This window comes from Poeciliopsis prolifica, unplaced genomic scaffold (genome assembly GCF_027474105.1).
Source record: "Poeciliopsis prolifica strain line A6 unplaced genomic scaffold, Auburn_PproV2 SCAFFOLD042, whole genome shotgun sequence".
NCBI classification, from domain to species: Eukaryota; Metazoa; Chordata; class Actinopteri; order Cyprinodontiformes; family Poeciliidae; genus Poeciliopsis; species Poeciliopsis prolifica.
Genome location: NW_026562417.1, coordinates 4,492,799 through 4,510,457, shown reverse-complemented (window position 1 = coordinate 4,510,457; position 17,659 = coordinate 4,492,799). Strand labels below are relative to the sequence as shown.

At 40.4% G+C, this 17,659-nt stretch overlaps 1 protein-coding gene across 1 annotated transcript in view; it reads left to right on the top strand.

Annotated features, from left to right (window-relative positions):
* Nucleotides 1-17,659, top strand: part of scube1 (signal peptide, CUB domain, EGF-like 1) — an 88,234-nt gene that overhangs the window by 29,270 nt on the left and 41,305 nt on the right. Inside the window, exons 5-6 of the mRNA XM_055055533.1 lie at nt 7,614-7,742; nt 11,564-11,680. Coding sequence (XP_054911508.1) covers nt 7,614-7,742; nt 11,564-11,680 — 246 coding nt within the window. The remainder of the gene's footprint in view (nt 1-7,613; nt 7,743-11,563; nt 11,681-17,659) is intronic.

Below are 17,659 nucleotides of genomic sequence, written 5' to 3'. Positions count from 1 at the left end.
ACAAGCTCTTTAACCCATCTTGAGACGCTTATTGAGTAATGACTTGGTAATTAGAACTTTCAAAAAAAGAGAAACTAACGTACAACTGAGAAATATCTCGATTCGCCTATCTTAGGCAAAGACTGTCTCTTATTCAAATAGGAGCAAAAGATAAAATGTACTTTTGCTTTTCTTCCTAACTGATATATTATTCGATCAAAGTTTCTCTGTAGTTTATGCTGATGTGAAATACAAGGGCGCAGACACCATCTGGTGTTTAGCTGGGACTTGGTCTCACTCCCAGGCGATATTAGGAATCGGCTTGTATGATTTGAAGCTCACAAAGCGACTTTGCTTTGTGAGCTTCAAATCATACAAGCCGAGGTTAAGGTTTTAAACTTGAGCGTAACTGGTGGACTTTCACCAGTTCCGCTCAAGTTTAAAACCTTAACCTCTGGCAAACTCCACCAAGCACCAGGGGTGTTTTACTAACAAACACAGCCTGCTAAGGTTTCTCATATCGCTGGTATTAAAAGCCTTAAATCTGGTTGTAAAAGAGCTTAAAATCAAGAGGGTCATGTGTTTCTTTTTCTTCTTTGCAATCACCTCAGAGCTGCTCTCCCTCTAAATGCTCTTAAGACATATGATGGTCTAGCCAACGCTAAAGTCTAAATCTCTGGTCTTGTCAATTTGATGCGTGTTAGGTTAAGGCCAGATGCAGGAAGTGAAAGAAAGAAAGGAAAAGAATGAGTTAGAAAAATGTGTGTGTGTGGTGTGTGTGTGTGTGTGTGTGTGTGTGTGTGTGTGTGCGTGGGTGTGTGTGTGTGTGTGTGTGTGTGTGTGTGGTGTGTGTGTGGGTGTGTGTGTGTGTGTGTGCGTGTGTGTGTGTGTGTGTGGTTGTGCGCATGTGTGTGTGCATGGAGTCCCTATTTGACAAAGAGATTGGGGAGGGTTATTAGAAAGGCACAGTCCTTATTTAAAGACGTTCAATGCACTCAGCTGAAGAAAAGCTCTCATTGAAATTCATGGCTTAGCACCTATAGCTCTGTGGTTTAAACAGACCAGTGAGAGAGACACACAGTCAGCGTCTGACAGATTTCAATTAAAATGGCATTTACAAGGGATGGAGAGAAAAGCGCAGAGAAGAGGAAGACGGGAGTTTAGGAGATTTTTCTTTCCCAGTTGGTTAACGTTTCTTCTGCCACAATTTTCAATAACTGAAATTCCCCAATCGGAGTCACTTTTATTGATGCCAGCTGCTCGACATTTACTAACAAATGGCAAAAATATAATCAACGGCAAATATCTGAGTCAGCCTCACACAAAAGACACATTTTTTATACAACTAAATATTTGATCTTTACATTAGAACAATGGTCTTACCAGTTATTAAATACATGTTGGCTTGCCATAGCATCAAACTGTGACTTTAAACAATAACAGTTGGATTGAAATGCTGATACTGTAGTGAACAAGAGTCCCGGTGAAATAACAGGCAGTCTTTTTCAAGTCTCAGTTTTATGTCTCACAAAAAAAAAAGTGTTTCCTCTGTAAGTATGATGTCTGCGTAGCCCATTTTGTAATCTCAAAGTTTTTTTTGAACACGTGACATCATCAGAGATCGGTAGTCCAAGAAATGTATCCAGTTTCTCGGCTGTGGAATCTGATGATGGGGGACAGCGCTCAGGCCGAGGCCTCTGAAAGTCAACCATCACCTCCTTTGTTTTGTCTATGCCATCTCACCCTGCATTTGACTTCCTCCCTGCTCACTTATTCATGATTTCCATGAAGGTGTCCCACTGCTCTGGTGACATCTGCCACTTCAATGGCTGGATTTTCTGCATGTGTGGATACAAGGTTGCTTGTTAGCAATTTGAACATCAGTGGACCAAACATACAACCTTGGGGGACTCAGTGTTCAGTGTGACGGAGTTAAAAATGTTTTTTTTTATTGGATTTTATCTCTTGAAACAGTTGCCAACCTGAGATCACTGTAAAAGATTCTGGTTTTTCACTAGAGCTCACTCTGCACGGTCCCACTCAGTTGTAACGGTTTTCCACCAGGAGCAGCTAGCCGGCACCAGCCTGTTTTTAGAACCTACTTGTGGAGTCGGGCTGAAAATGCGACGTCAGAAGATCATCAACCTCTGATTGGTTAGGGATGGAGTCACTGGTTGCGCCACATTATGACTTCCTGACTAGAATCCGACTGCCAGTTGTGAAATGTTCTTCAACAAATAGATCCAATTTATATACCTAAATAAATAGTCAGCATTTTCCAATTTGATCCTCATAAAAACTTTTCAGCCAAGTTCAGTTTATTATGTCAAATGATAAATATTTTTCTAAGAAACCCCAAACGGTTGTATCAAGTCACTAACTTTTTAAGAACAAATGAATCTACATTTGTTCTTCAATTTTTTATTCTGCAATAGGGAAGCTACTTGGACCCCCAGTATTAGTTATTTGTTGGAGTTACAGACCACAACTGCCCACAAATAGCTGAGAACTATTACTTGCACAACTTCAGACTCCCTCTAAAAATGTATCGCTTCCTATTTTAGCAGTTCCAACACCAGGCATACCTTAATATGCACAATGGAAACAGCGTGACACTACCACAGAATGATAGCCGTGGTCTTCCTCATGATCACCCTTGGGTGTACAGCCAATCAGCAGGAAGAAAAACTGACAATGCTCCTAAATTGGCTGCTTTGCAAGTGTCAGCCAATAGCATGCTAAATAGCGCAGTGCTTTGGTATTTAAGCATCCCAAGTTGGATTTTCTTTGGGATATGTTAGATGTGCTCTGGGACACAAAAAGAATCAGTAAATAGATGAATTTTCACCAATTATTTATGTTCAGAACATATTTTGTGTACGGCTCTATACCGCTCCACTCCATGCCTCCTTCGGTTGACGGATGCCAGCGTGATTTTTGTCAGCTCACATCAGATAACAGTGGGTTGGTTGGTGATATGTAAACGCTTGTCTTTGCTGATTTATGAAGGAACCATTTTGGGAGATCCACCTGCAAGTCTTGTTTTCCTCTTATAGCTTTACATAACACAAATCCTGTTGACATAAGTTGGATTTGGAAAGAAAAAGGCATGAGGTGAAAATCCTTTATCTAATGCTATAAATTAGTTCTTTTTATGGGGATGCTTGTTTTTCCTTGCAGACTGGTTCTTATTTTTATATTCATAAGTGGGTCTTATTATGTCCAATGCTCTTTTGAGACATTCTCTCTGTTTTTTGTAGCTTGTCTAAGTTGGGATATCATGTTATCACAGTAAAGTCTTCAGCTTATGCTTCTTGACATGTCCCAATACTGATTTTGAAATGTGTTTTGGATCATTATCATGATCCAGTAAGAGGTTTTTACATGAAACGAAATGTTTTCTTCCAAATGTCAACAGTATTTAACAGAGGTTTTTCTTGGCTGCCCAACAGAAGCACAAAATAGAAGCAATCCAACCCTGAGCTTAACAGTTGGCGAGGCACACGGCTGTTTTTCAAGACATTTTTGCATGCCACCGGCCAAAACCTTCTTTTTAACCTCATAAGTCTACAAAAGCAGTTTCCAAAAACCCATTGGGCTGATCTAGACTTTCATTTGGAAATCTATAATGTAGACAAGAGCAGACAAAGCTAATATACATGCCGTTGTAAAATTGAGCCTGATTATATGACCTCACAAAGGTATTCCAACTTCCACAAACCTGGTCAGGCAACAAAAGGCTTCAATGCCTTTTGTTGGGATTTGATGTGTTGTAGCTTTTCACAGCAAAACGTCCCATTGACTCCCAGTTAGATTTAGGTGTGGACTTTGACTGGGCCGTTCTTACACTTCGATCCGAACTACTCCTTTTTGCCTCGAGTCTTTTGCAGCCTCTGACAGATGTCTCCTCTTGTGCTCAGGTCAGTCCATCTCGTCATCATGGCTGATGACGAGCTGAAGGAGTAGGAAGAGTTTCACAAGATCCTGAATATTCCAGATGAAGCTATACCAGTTTAATCAGAGAAAGCTACTGTGGATATTATGTCATGTGTGAAATTAACAAATTTCTAAGAAAACATTCAAAAGTTTTTTGTTTGTTTTTCAGGGCCGATGAGTCAATATTGTCTTTTTCTGATTTCCGTTTTTACAATCTTGTGGCCTTGAGTCAGTATGTGATATTTTTGCAGGTGTTCCACTTGTGAGGTTCTCATTTACTTCAAAAGTTCTCATTACATCTGCTCTACGGTTAAGCGAAGCTGTGAAATCTCTCCTGGTCCCCGGTGAGGCGATCGGGCCGCGAGACTGGCGTTCCGCTTCGAATCATTCCTCACCAGCCGCAGAGGAACCGGGAGGAGGCTCTAAATTATTCTGCTCCATCTCCATCTCTCTCCATTTCTGTCAGTCCTCCTCTTCTACATTCCTGTCCTTCTCCGTCTTTGTCTTTCACCTCATTTCTCTTTTCCCCCCCAACCCTCCAAACCCCCACCCGCTCTTTCTGTCTCCCACTGCATGCTGCCAGCCAGAATTACTGGGCTTTGGGGTGGAACACTCCAAGAGTCAGGTTGTAATAACACGGCTGTGATATGCTTGGATTTCATCTCCAGTCTTTGCTCCTGAGAGAGTGAGAGGGATGCAAGTTGAGTTAGATAATGAGAGGCAGAAGTATTGAAAGAGAAAGACAGAGGATTGTAAAAGAGTCTGTGGAGAGACTGGGTGAGAGACAAATTCTGTCCTGTGGGCTCTTATTGGGCCATGAAGTCTCTGTTTTATCTGGACCTGTCGGGGCTCACGGTGAGGAACTTCAGTCGTTATAAACTTGCTGACCTCCCAGTTTAAACAAAACTGCTCGCTGGCGCTGGAGGGAAGAAGCCTTTCCTTACAATTTCCCTGCTAACTGCCGACAAAAATCATATAGCCTCACCCTGTATTGCCATGAGTATTTGCTTTCCTGCCTTCATGCACATATAAACTTAAGTCAGGCTGTCAGTTTGTCATTTGCTACTGCGCTAGATTCATCTCCTCCTGGAAGGCTTCCCAGAAGTTGTGACAATGATGATGACATGGTTTTGAAAAGAACTAAACATTAAGATTTTCATGTTTTAAATGACAGGATGCATTCACACAAGCCTCATTTAGCCTGCTTTAATCCAACTACAGTCCGTCTGACCAGAAAGTCCGGTTCGTTTGGGGCGGTGTGAACACCTAATCAAACTCTGATGCAGACCGAAAAAAAAACTCATTCTGGTTTTCCTTCAAACTTTGATGTCAGTTCGTTGGAAGTGAACACTGATGCCGTTCGAATGCATGTTTGAACACCAGTCAAACAGGAGACTGCTCTGCAAGCAGCAAGCACACTACAGCGCACAGCATTCTGGGTAAAGGGAACCAAAACAAACACTCTGTCTTGAGTTAGCAGGAGAAATGAGAGGACGAAAGACAAATCCTACAACCACTAAAATCTGACACCACTCCAAGAAGGAAGTTGTGGTCAGTCTCGTCTTCAGAGGTTTTTTCTTCATTTCCTTCTGTGGTATTGGTACAGCGCCTCCACAGGTGAGGAGGGGAACAGGATGCTCAAAGGCCTTGGGTTGTTTGGCACAGTGCAGTACGAAAGAGAACCATAGCAGCTGAAAATATGAAGAAAAAAAAAACATATTTTGGTCCCTAACTGAAACTAGTCTGACTATCTGGTGTGAAAACATGCTAAGTTCACATTTTCCCATTTATGAATAATTTTAAGACCTCTATTTGAATCACCTTCTGCTCACTGCTGAGTGGATAAAAGAATAGTCATCAGATTTTTTTTGTATGTGTTGAGGTGATAACCTTTTTTGAAAAAATTCAGTCATTTGGTTGTTGTCTTTATTAATTCTCATCATCGTTCTCGTTCTTCTTCCTAATTTGTGTTTTGATGTTGCATCACCTGGTTTCAAACTGTATGTCAGTGGGACCTGGACTCTCCCTTCCTGGGTCTCGGCCTCACCTCATCGATGTGCACCCATACTCTGTTTGCTGTTTTAGACTTAACTGTGCTGAGTGACCGGTCTATGTCCCACTTCTCCTTCTGCCTCGGTTTATTTGACTTCTCCCAGGTCTTAATAGATTGTAGAAACAATGCTTACTTATGAGTTTACTTTTAAAACATGGCTGGTGCTTGTCTTGGCGGCTCTTCGAACCTGTTTCCATCAACTGCTTTTATTGTTTTGCATCTTTGCCTTTTTTGAATTAAAACTAAGTGAAAGGATTTTCCTTTAAAGTATATGAAGCCTCTTTTGTCTTGAATTTTGATGTAATAGTCCAGTAGAAGTGGACGGCTTCATTAACAGTTACTAAGAAAACACTTTTCGCTTGTGAAAGAGGACTTGTGAGGGAAAATGGTGCTATGCTGAAGTCCTTGAAACCATTTTGGGTCAGATAAAGAGGCTTAACTCACCATGGAAACTGAGGACAGTGTGTGTTTAGACTGTGGGTAGACAACCCTCGTTGTGCATGTTTTGAATGTTTATCAAAAGTTGTATTAATGTCTATTTCTCAATTAGTTTTAAGCACAAAAGACTTAAGCATAATTTGGAGTTAAGAACCGTACCTGGGTTTACAGGAAAGGTTTGGAAAGATAAGCCAGTCTGGCCACAATAAAACTAATGAAATCAGACTGTTTGATTAAATATTCTCTACAGTATCTAGTAGCTCATCTTGTTCCCTCCTGATTTGATTTGACTGAGAACTGAGTCAGACAAAGGGATCTGTGCATAGATGTGCAGGACACAATGACTTGGCTACATTCTTATAATTGCTGTAACCATCGCAACTGATCAGGAGGTATCTCTTTAAAATGGGGTATTACTGAAAACATAATTAGTTGTCTAAAATTCTGAGTGGTATTTTTGTGCTTTTCCCTTTTTTTGTACATTGACTTTGAAAAATTGTATGATTCTCCTGCTCCAATCGATTTAGAACTTCACTGCATAGAACTAAATCTGAGGGAAACATTAGTTCTAAACATTATTCACCTGAAATGAAACTCTCCAGTATATGACCTTTATGGGCCTGCTCCTGGTCTTCAATAATGTATTATGTTATCATTTTAACTAACTTTTTACTGTGTTTTTTGTGAATGTTTGTTAAATGTTTGTTGATTCTTGATTGTATGTTTATGTCTTTTTGTTGTTTGGGTCTCCTTGTCTAGGACTACAGATGGAAATGAGCAATTATGCTATAATCTGGCTCATTTACAGTCTATACAATAGTGTTGATTGTTCATTAATATGCACTGTCCTTAATAAAGATTAAAGATTAAAGATCTTTAAAGAAAATATTCTCTGTTTTGATACTGTCACATATAAACATGTTGGGCAACATGTGACCTTTGCTGTAGCATCTGATCTGCACAGCAGTTCTTTGGTGCAAGAACCATAAGTAGAAATGAACATCATTAACTTCAACATTGAATATCATGTTGTCCACTTAGAGAAGATAATCATTATAGATTATCTATTGTTAACTAGCATTGATGTGATTGAATCTGACCGGTAATGCAACTCCACTGTGACTTTTTTCTTCGCTTTGGTTTTCGATGCGACTCAGAAATGCCTCTGATTAAACCTCGTGTCTCGTTGTCCTCTTTCTTTGAACAGATGGAATGAACTGCATGAACAAAGACCATGGCTGTGCTCACATCTGCAGGGAAGCTCCCTTCAAAAGTGGGGTGTCATGCGAGTGCCGGCCTGGTTTTGAGTTGGCCAAAAACCAGAAAGACTGCACATGTATGTATCACATCTGGTCCTCATGCTGTGACGGAAAAAAAAATTAATTATTACTTTTGGGAATAAAAAACAAACAAGAAACAAAAATGTACAAGCACAACATTACCCGCTTGTACAACATGCATAAAAAATGTCATTCGATTCTCTGGGAATTATTGTCACACTTTGTCAAATGTGAAGAAGACAAAGATACAATAACTCTGTTACTTGCATTTCTAATAATATTTAATCATTTAATTCTCACATCCAGATGAGTCTGCAGGTAAAAAAGACAGAATGAGATGTTTCACATGATGACTTAGCAGAAAGCAATCAATTAAGATGACCTTCAATAAGACTGGATGTTGGATAGTTAATTAGTTACCTCTATAGCTTTTTATAATTCTAGGCAAAACTCATTTGTAGGAGATAAACATCCAGGTTGACCAAGGAAGATATAAAAGTGTCAGGACTAGTGATGCATCCAGTCATAATCAGGTTTTACCTGTCAACTTTTAAAGGGGCAGTGTTATTTAAATTGGACTTTTTTGAGCTTTACATCATGTTATAAGGTTACTGCCTTATCAAATGTGGAGTGTTGCCTTTATTCTTTTCATGCATGTTAGAGAAATCCTTTCATCTCCATGGCAACCATTCAGCTGTGCAAAATGCCTAGGTGGAGCTAACTCTGCCTTTGAGAATCAGCTCCTCCTCAGAGCTGCAGCTTGTACGGTTCTGAGCTTGTCTCACTGAACTTCCCTCCCCCATAACTACAATACTCAGCTCCTTCAGACTAGTAGCAGCAATTAACAAACACTTGGTGGAATTGTGCATCAGCTCATTGTAGGAGCTACTTCTCAGTTAAAAGCTGGTAAAAATGTTGTTAATGAGTTAATTGCAGAGCAATGAATTTTATAGAGTGGAAGTTTTTAAAGATACACAGGCCCAAAATCAAGACTATAAATTACAAAGTGAAATTTCTTTTAAGTCATGTTTGATACAGCATTTTTATAGCTGACATAGTCACTTGTTTGTGTAGTAAAATTTTAAATGTGCTTTAAAATCAAAATGATATTCAATATTCAGTTGTAATTCATTTTGTTTAATATTCAACCCAAACATGCTGTGCAGAAAATTCTCATTGTGTCATCACACATCACGCAGATGATTGCATGACTTCATAACTTCTTAAGGCTACTTCCAGCAGGACTCAACATGGCATAAAGAAAATCTCAAATCATCTCAAAATTGTTTCTTGGACACAACAATGAGTTCACCGTACTCCAGTGGTCTCTGCAGTGACCAGATCTCAGTCCAGCAGGGTTCCACTCTGATGTGGTCAGATCACTGATTTGCATCATGGCTGTGCAGCGGTGAAATCTGCAACAGCTGAGTGATGTAAAGATGAACATTTCTAAGAAATGTTTCTGTTAAATTTATGCTAGAAAGCGTTACAGTAGATCTGAGGGGCAAAAAGGAGCCAGCAGGGAGCTAGCATCACGCACCTAGCAACATGGCTAATGAGAGCAGTTTTTTTTTCTTTTCTAATTTTTGACATGTACATAATTAATTATATTTAGAAAGGAAAACCAAACATCGAGCAAAGTGCATAGATTTACAATCAGTTGACTCTCCATTTTGTTTCCAGTTCCACAGAGCAGTAAATCTAACCGCCTTCTTTATTAGCCTGTTTTTCTTGCCTTTACGTAGTGGTAGAAAAGACTGAGCCGTTCTGGTGATAAACATCAGTAACAGGCACGATTAACAGCTTCCAGTAGGGCTTCAGAGGTAAAATATGAGGGTGGACATTTAATTCCAAAACCATTTGAGCATATCAACCCAAACTGAAGGTGCTGAAGGATTCAGTAGTGGGAATTCATAACTCTTTACAGCTCAGTTGCTTTTTCTCACTTCTCATTCAGTGTGTGCAGCCATGGAATGCTGGGCCGCTGTTTTTGACGGGGGGAAAGTAAGCTTTTAATTGCACTTTATTTGGCATCATATCTCTTTCTCCTCTCACAGACAGAGTGTGAGCACTGCAGAAGTCTCTGTAAAGCCATAATGTGTTCTCCGCTGTGGTAATATTTCACTACCAGTAAAAGTTGCAGCGCAGTGTCGGTCTGGTGAGCATGACGGAACATAACAGCAGTAAACAAGTTAAAAAAGACACCGAGGGTGTTTTCCCACCTGGTAGCCTGGGTTTGGTCGGGGGACCAAAATTGCAGCATTTGTCACATGTTCAGCTGCTGCGGTTCTCTTTCGCACTTCACTGTGTCAAATGATCCAGTACTTTTGAGCAACCTGTTCCCTCACTCGCCTGTGGGGGTGCTGCGGCAGTCATGAAAATGTCTGAAGACGCTGAGCAACTTCCTTTTTCACTTCCTTCTTAACAGAACTGAAGTGGTGTCAAATTTTAATGGTTGTTAGATTTCTCTTGAGACTTTGGGATAAGATTACAAGCCATTTCTCCCACTAGTGCTAGACTCACGTGTTTGTTTTGGTTGTCTTTACCCAGAATGCTGTAGTTCGCTTCCTGCTTTTGGAGCGGTCTCCAGTCCGTTTAACGTTCACATTCACGCATCAGAGTTTGATGCTGACTTTCGGACTTTCTTGACAAATGAACTGGACTTTGATTAAAGCGGACTAAACAGGGCTGCTGTGAACACACTCATTTTGTGCTTCCAAACAATCAACATCTCCTTCTGTGTTCTCTCAGCTCAACTTTATCTTTGAGTTGCAGTTTATCTTTCTATCAGCTACAACCTGATTCCGGTTTGCTGCTGTAGAACGGCATGCCCACAGCTTGGATGACAAAGACATTTCTGGCTTGGCCCATTAGTGAAGCTGTTCCAGCCTAAAGTAGCATCTTAATGCTACCATGTAGCAGCAGCACAGACGTTCCCAATGTGATGTCAGCGGCTACACTCCATATTTATGAAGAAGTTCCATGAATGATCAGGAGTTCCTGAAACTCTGGAAAGATGACTGAAGAACCCGAATAACAGACTTAAAAACTGTTATTTTGTTATTGAGCTCAGGATTCTGTTCATTCAATAACTTAGCTGCTAAAAGGCCTTTTGAAATGAACATGTTTCTTATTTGGTCAATAAATGGGTTTTGAATGAAAACTCATTTATTTTCATTAATTAATTAAATAATTGTGATTAAATAACTACAGACCCTGAGATTAACTCCATTAAAAAATGTTAATGGACTCCCACCACTGGCATAAATATTACCTAAATCTAACTGGGTGACATAATATGTTGAGACTTTCTCTCAGTTCAGCTGTTGCTGCACACTTAGAATGTCTGTAAGTATGGACAGAAACAGTGATGAGAGAGAGATGCATGAGGAGCTTAACCAACCAAGAAATGCACAATTCACTTAATCACCCTCTGATGTCCTCCAGCTGCTCTTGGCCGACTCCACTTTAATGTTTGTATTTAAATGTTGATGCAAAAGAACAGAAAAATCACTGAACCATTTGGTTCTTGCTTGACTTTTTTTTTTAACATCTCACTGTTGTTTCCCATAAATATAAAGAACAATATATATATGTGTGTGTGTGTGTGTGTGTGTGTGTGCGTGTGTGTGTGTGTGTGTGTGTGTTTTCTTTATTTTTATTTATTTATTTCTTACAAAAGTCTCTCATTCAGACAGAAACCTTGTATCTCTCTGTTTGGTCAAAGTTAGAGTTTTTTGTTTGATAATGGATCAGTAAAACGCTACACAGGTGTGATCAGTGGTGTTGATTTTCACAAGAAATCAAAAATGAAACACTATGTCATTTCTCACGGGCACAGATCAAAATGTAACATTGAAATTTGTCCTTGCTTTAGTGACTTGTAACTATGGAAACGGAGGATGCCAGCACACATGTGAAGACACGGACACAGGGCCGGTCTGTGGCTGCCACCAAAAGTACGCCCTGCATTCAGACAGCAAGACCTGCATCGGTGAGTGACAGCCATCATGGCCTCCCACATTATGTGAACTCATGACGTTAAATGAGCAGATCAGCTTCCAAGTTTATGACAGTTCTCACGTCGGCCTGGTATCGTAGCATTTCAATTTCAAACTCAATTTCCACAGTGAAAACAAAGAGAATCAGTATAACATTTTGAACATTTGTCAAGTCAATGTTGCCAATCAACACAGTAAAAGCAGCACAGAAGGAACATAGTACTGCACAGTGCTGCTGCTTGTTAAGCTCCAGTTCCTGACTAATGCTAGTTTTAAATCTCACCCTGAAACCTGAGCTGCTTTGGTTTTTCAAGCTGATTTCATGAATGTTTTTCAGTATGACTTTTCATCCAAACAGATTGCTCTTTAAAAGTTGGGATGATTTTCACTGCGGTTGTCATTCTTAAGCTTTTAGCTGGAACTTTAATCAACTTTGAGTTTGTTTTTAGCTAACCGCTAGCTTGGATACTCCTGAGCCGGTTGGATAGCTAGATTGCTGCGCACACATTTCCTCAGTGAAACTGACCTCACAGGTGGAGTTGTCTTAAAACTGCACTGGCGAACTTTTAGAAATTTTTTTTTACACATTTGCTAAAACTGTCACTACATCCTGACAGAGTAATATGAGACAGACAATCTGTGAAAAAAATCTAGCTCCTCTGTCTCCTCCTTGCGGTCCTAGTGCTATGTGTAGAAATGCACCAAACAACCAATCAGAGCCAGGAGGCGGGTCTTAGCGCTGCCAATAATTCTGGCGTAGCGCTGAGGAGACAATAGAAGACAACAATTTGTCTTCCAAAGGGATAGTTTCGATATTTGAATATATTTGTTATATTTGTTCCAGAATAAACTTTTTCATTTTGCCTTTATAACTGATTGAAGATAAATGAAATGTTCCAGGTAAGTGAGGATGTTCTTCCTTACCTCTTTCTTCACCTCCTCCCTGCTGATACAGGCTTGTGAAGCCTGAAGGGGTCTGCAGTGCCAGTAACAAGTTGTCATGTGCGTGTCATCAAATGCTTTAAAAATATGGAGGATTAATGGCACCACCATTTATTTCATAATTTTATAATTTGTAACCTCAAGGAACAGAATTAAATCGCTGCTTTGCTTGTCACACTAGAAAGTTCTCTCTCTTCAGTGATAGAAATGATTTGCTCTGTGCAATATTTTTTTCAAACATTGGGTGTACAAAACCACAGAACCGACATTAAATTAAACAAACTTAAGTTATGCTGTCAATATGTTTTTTCAAATGAAGAGCTTTGCAATTATTCCAAACAAGCAATACTAAATTCGTCTTGTTTTTATTGTACCAACATCATGTTGAACATTTAAAATGCTAACAGACAACTGTAAAGACTGATGTCACACTCTTGGTATTGTTTGCTCTTTCTCTAAGTCTGACCTGAGAGTGAATCCTGGAAGGATTGTGTCAGCTTCCTTAAAAGTTTCCCACTTGTGAATAAAATTTATTCCTGTAAAGCTGTAGACAAGAAATTACCAAGAAATTGCTTTCCTCCCCCCGTTCCCAGAATGTTGAGCAGTAATGATTGCTTCTCTTATTTTCTTTTCTTTCTGGCATCATGTTAAAATATTGCTGTATGGTCCAGACCACCAAACTGCCAAAACTCCTCTTGTTTTAGGGTAAAAGTTACTGATGTTAGAAAATCTATTGCAGTAAAGGACCCTTGACGATCAGGCCAATCAGTGAAGAGGAGAAACAGTGAACGACTGTGTTAGCTTTCTGCTCTGTTTTAGAATTGTAATCATCCTGTAGTTTTAACGATGGCAGCGGAGGAAGTGAACGGAACCGCTCAGTCCATGTTGATCACACTTGCAAATATTAAATTGACATCGTCAGCCGCCTGGCTCTGATCGGCTCCTCTCTCATCGCAGTGGTGGTTGGTTGTTTAATTTTTTCTCACACAGCATTTCCATTTTGGGTTTGTTTTCATTCAATAATTAGAGTGTGGGAACTGTTGTGATTTTTTTACTTGCATTTTTATGCTAGACAATACATTTTTGACATTTTTTTTTCAACCGCAATTTACTCTTATTTATGGACAGACAGAATTGTCAGATGGAATTCTGCAGTCATGCATTACCCCATCTTCCACACTCCTGTGGGCTAGAAGTCAAATCAAGTTTCTACCTGTTCAAGTCATGAACAATTTTTGAAATTGTATGGAGTTCCCAAGGCGTATAACCATAGCGATGGCTTAAGAGAGGGACGATGTGTCAGGGCAGCTGGTACTGGCAATGTCACATCCTGTTCCAACAGCAGAAACAGCTGATCAGTCACCTGAAGTAAATGTTTGCTTCAGAACTTATTTGGCAAATGTGTTTCCGCATCCCTTTATTGTATTAACCATTTCTCAGAAAAGCCCATATCTGTCAAACTTCTTAGCGAAACTGGGGAAGCCATTTTGAATTTGGCATCAATGTTTTCAAATGTGATAGTTCAAAAATACCCATAAAAATTGATGGAAACACAGCTAACAATGGAGAGCAGAAACAAGGTTTTACAACAAAATGTACGTATCAGAATTGGCCATTCACAGACCAGACTTAAGTCTGTTAGTTATTGTGGCAAAACTTGACGTTGCACCGATGTTTGCCATGAAATTGGCCTCAGCGTCTGATATTTTGCAAAGAATGGACAAGAATTTCCCACTCCCAAAGCTGATAGAAACATATCCAGAAAGACTGTAACCATAGTGAGGGACGTTCTTCAATACAAATGTCAGATTTGAACAATTATGCACTACTTTATCCTGGACAACACATAAAATTTAAATAAATTAGTTAGTTTGTTAGTATGTCTGTAAGTTGACTCATTAAAGCAATGTTTGTTAAGCTAATGCTGAACAAAAGAAAACATCTGCGGTACTCTGTTGTACAAATGACTGAAAATATCAAATCCGTTTTGCATTATAAGAATTCAAAATTTTTGTAATACAAATGAAGTTTAGCCATACACAGGAATACACAAGGACATCCCTTTGTCTTTATGTCTTCTGTCTCTCACAGTTTGTCTCAGGCCCTCACCTCTGCAGCCTCTGGCTGGGAGGCAGTGGGATATGACTGTTGCTAACCCTTTTTCTTTTCAGCTCGTTGAGGAAGTGGAGCATCACATCAACGGAAGTCTGCATTACGGAAGAAGGGCGCAGGAAACCTTGCTCTGACTCCCAGTGTTTGATGTCTGTCGTTCCTCACCGTGTCTCTCTCCCTGTCTCTTTCTTCATATTTTAATGAAAGAAGAGCCTCTTGGTAGTCCCAGGGACCCTTTGGTTCTTTGGACCCACCTAAACCCCCAACCCTGTATTACACTCTCTACACAGATTCTGTCCCTCTGCTCCCTCTTTTGCTTCCTGCTTCCTGGTGATAGTACCTGATTGCCTGTCTTGTCTGAACATTCATGTGACAACCAATTCAGGGGTAGAAGGACTACTTCTCAGGACATAAACCTGGGTTGAGGGGTCAGGGGACTAATCTTAGAATCTGTGGCCAAACAGACATCTCAATTGCAGCCTGATCTTAGATTTAGCAAGCCTTACCTTACATCCCATTGACCCCATCATTTGCCATCTCCACGCAAATCCCGTGCAAGAACTGTAGCAACCAACTGATAAGCAACTGCCAACTCAAAGATGGCGTCCATGCCTCCTTCCCTTCCGCTGGCAATGTATAGCTGAACAGAGAGGCAGGGGCTTGCACTGTCCACCCATGTTATAATTTACCATTCCTACTGCATGTGTCCACTGCCATTTGTGACACCATTCATTTGGTTCCCTCTTTTACTAATCCATCCATTTGTTGCTTGCCTTGTTAACCTGCTGCACTGGAGTCCCTGCACTGCATTTGTGTTGATTCCCTTGTTTCTTTCTCCCTTTTTTTACAATTTGCCTTTTTAAATGCATATTTAAAGTAGAGTTTTATTGTTGGTGTTTTGTTTAATGCATTGGTTTTACCATTTTCCTCACTACCTGTAGTAGTAGAGTGGTTTAACTCTTTGTTCCAACTCATCCTGCATTCAGCAGGGAAAATAAGTATTAAACACAGCTACAGTTGTTTTCTGGGTTTTTTTGGGGGCTATTGACGTAAAATTCACATCATTTCTAAACTCAGGTACTCCATGCATTTAACCCCTTAACCCACTCTGGAACGCCCATGTTTTTCCATTGTATTTTCCAGGGGTGAGATTTATAGGTTTAAACTCTGCTGGTGTCCATAATGATGCTTTTATTGGGCAGCATATAACCCTCCACCCCTTTCGATTGACACTACATTTGACCAATAATGTTATGAAATGGCTTTTTCCGAGCCAATAATATCCAGAGAGCAATTTGAGCGCGCTTTGACATGCCTGTATTCTTTCTTGAATATTTCTGACTGGTCAACTAAACCTTAAGCCACTAATGTGTAGCCAGTATGTGTTAAGGGGTTAATAGATCCACACAAATGAATCTAGTAAATTTAATTATATAAAGTAGAATAAAGAGGGGATGAATACTAGACACTCTCTCTGATATTTATTCAAAATCATCTATTCTATGGCAGATACCTGCAATAAGGGATGCTGTCAGCTGACAGAGGAGTCCTGCCAGACCTTTTCGGCCTGTGAGACTCTGGAAGCAGCTGCTGGAGGATTGCAGATCAGGTGGTTGCCAAGGCCAAAATGTGGGTTTGGGAGGAGCTTGGTGAGGTGATGGAGAACAACTTGGTCGAGCATCCGGCATCTCAGGAGAGGAAAGTAGGGCACCATCAAACCCTTTGTGGGAATGGTGTGCTGCAAACCTCGACTTGGAATGTCGTGAGAGTGTGGGAAGAAAACTGTGACGACCACCTCACTCCCACTTCCACTGAGAAAGCAGAGACTTTGGCTCAGTCTCTCCGATCTCTGGTGCTGAAGTCACAGATGTAGTTAAAAAGCTTCTCAGTGGTACTTGGACTTCATTGCTGGCAGTTGGTCAGACATGTTTTTGATGAGAGTTGGACTCTGCCAAAGTTACCCTTTGTCACCAATTCTGTTCATAACCTTGATGAACAGAATTGTTAGGGGCAACCAAAGGGTTGAGGGGGACATTGGGTCATTAGATTATGATCTACAGCTTTCACTGGACCAGTTCACAGTCGTGTGTGAAAGGATTGGGATGAGAATTACCACTTCCAACCCCAAGACCATGATTTTGAGGGTGTTAGGGATAAGGCCCCACCCCAAATAGAGGCCTCAGGATCGTGTTCACAATTGAGAGGAAAATGGAGTGGGAGGTCAACATACAGATTGTTGCAGTATTTGAGTGCTGTACCTGTCTGGTGTGAATTACCAGCTGAGATACATTCCTACTCTCATCTGTGGTCACGAACTCTGGACAGTGACCAAAAGAACAAGATTGCAGATAGAAGTGGTTGAAATGAGTTTCCTCCACAAGATGTCTGGGCACCCTCTTAAGGACACAATGTGAGGTTTGGTCAACCAGGAGACTAAGAATGGAGCCACTCTTCATCAACATCAATTAGTCAGTTGAGGTGATTCAGGCATCTGATTATGTCGCCTGCTGGATGCCTCCCTGGTGAGGTGTTCAAGGCCCACGTCCCATCATGAGGAGACCAAGGACATGTTAGAAGGTCTATGTTTCTCTTCTGGTCTAGGAACTCCTTGGGCTTCCCTTAAAGGAGCTGGAGATGGAAATCTGGTTCTCTCTGCCTCTACAATCTGACCCAGATTAAGCAAACGACAGTCTGTGGATGGATACGTTAATGGATCTCTTCTGTGGAGAAACTAGTTTGATGCATTGGTCCAGTGGGATTTTGATCCATTCATTTCAGTGACCATTTCAGAGTCACTGTGATCTTTGAGATTTGGTTCTTTCCAATTGAAGTCAGTGACTGACTGAGTCCTTTTACCAGCTTTACTTTCCATCGCTGCCTGTGTGGTTAAGGTCATTTTTCATTAAAAGGTCTACATT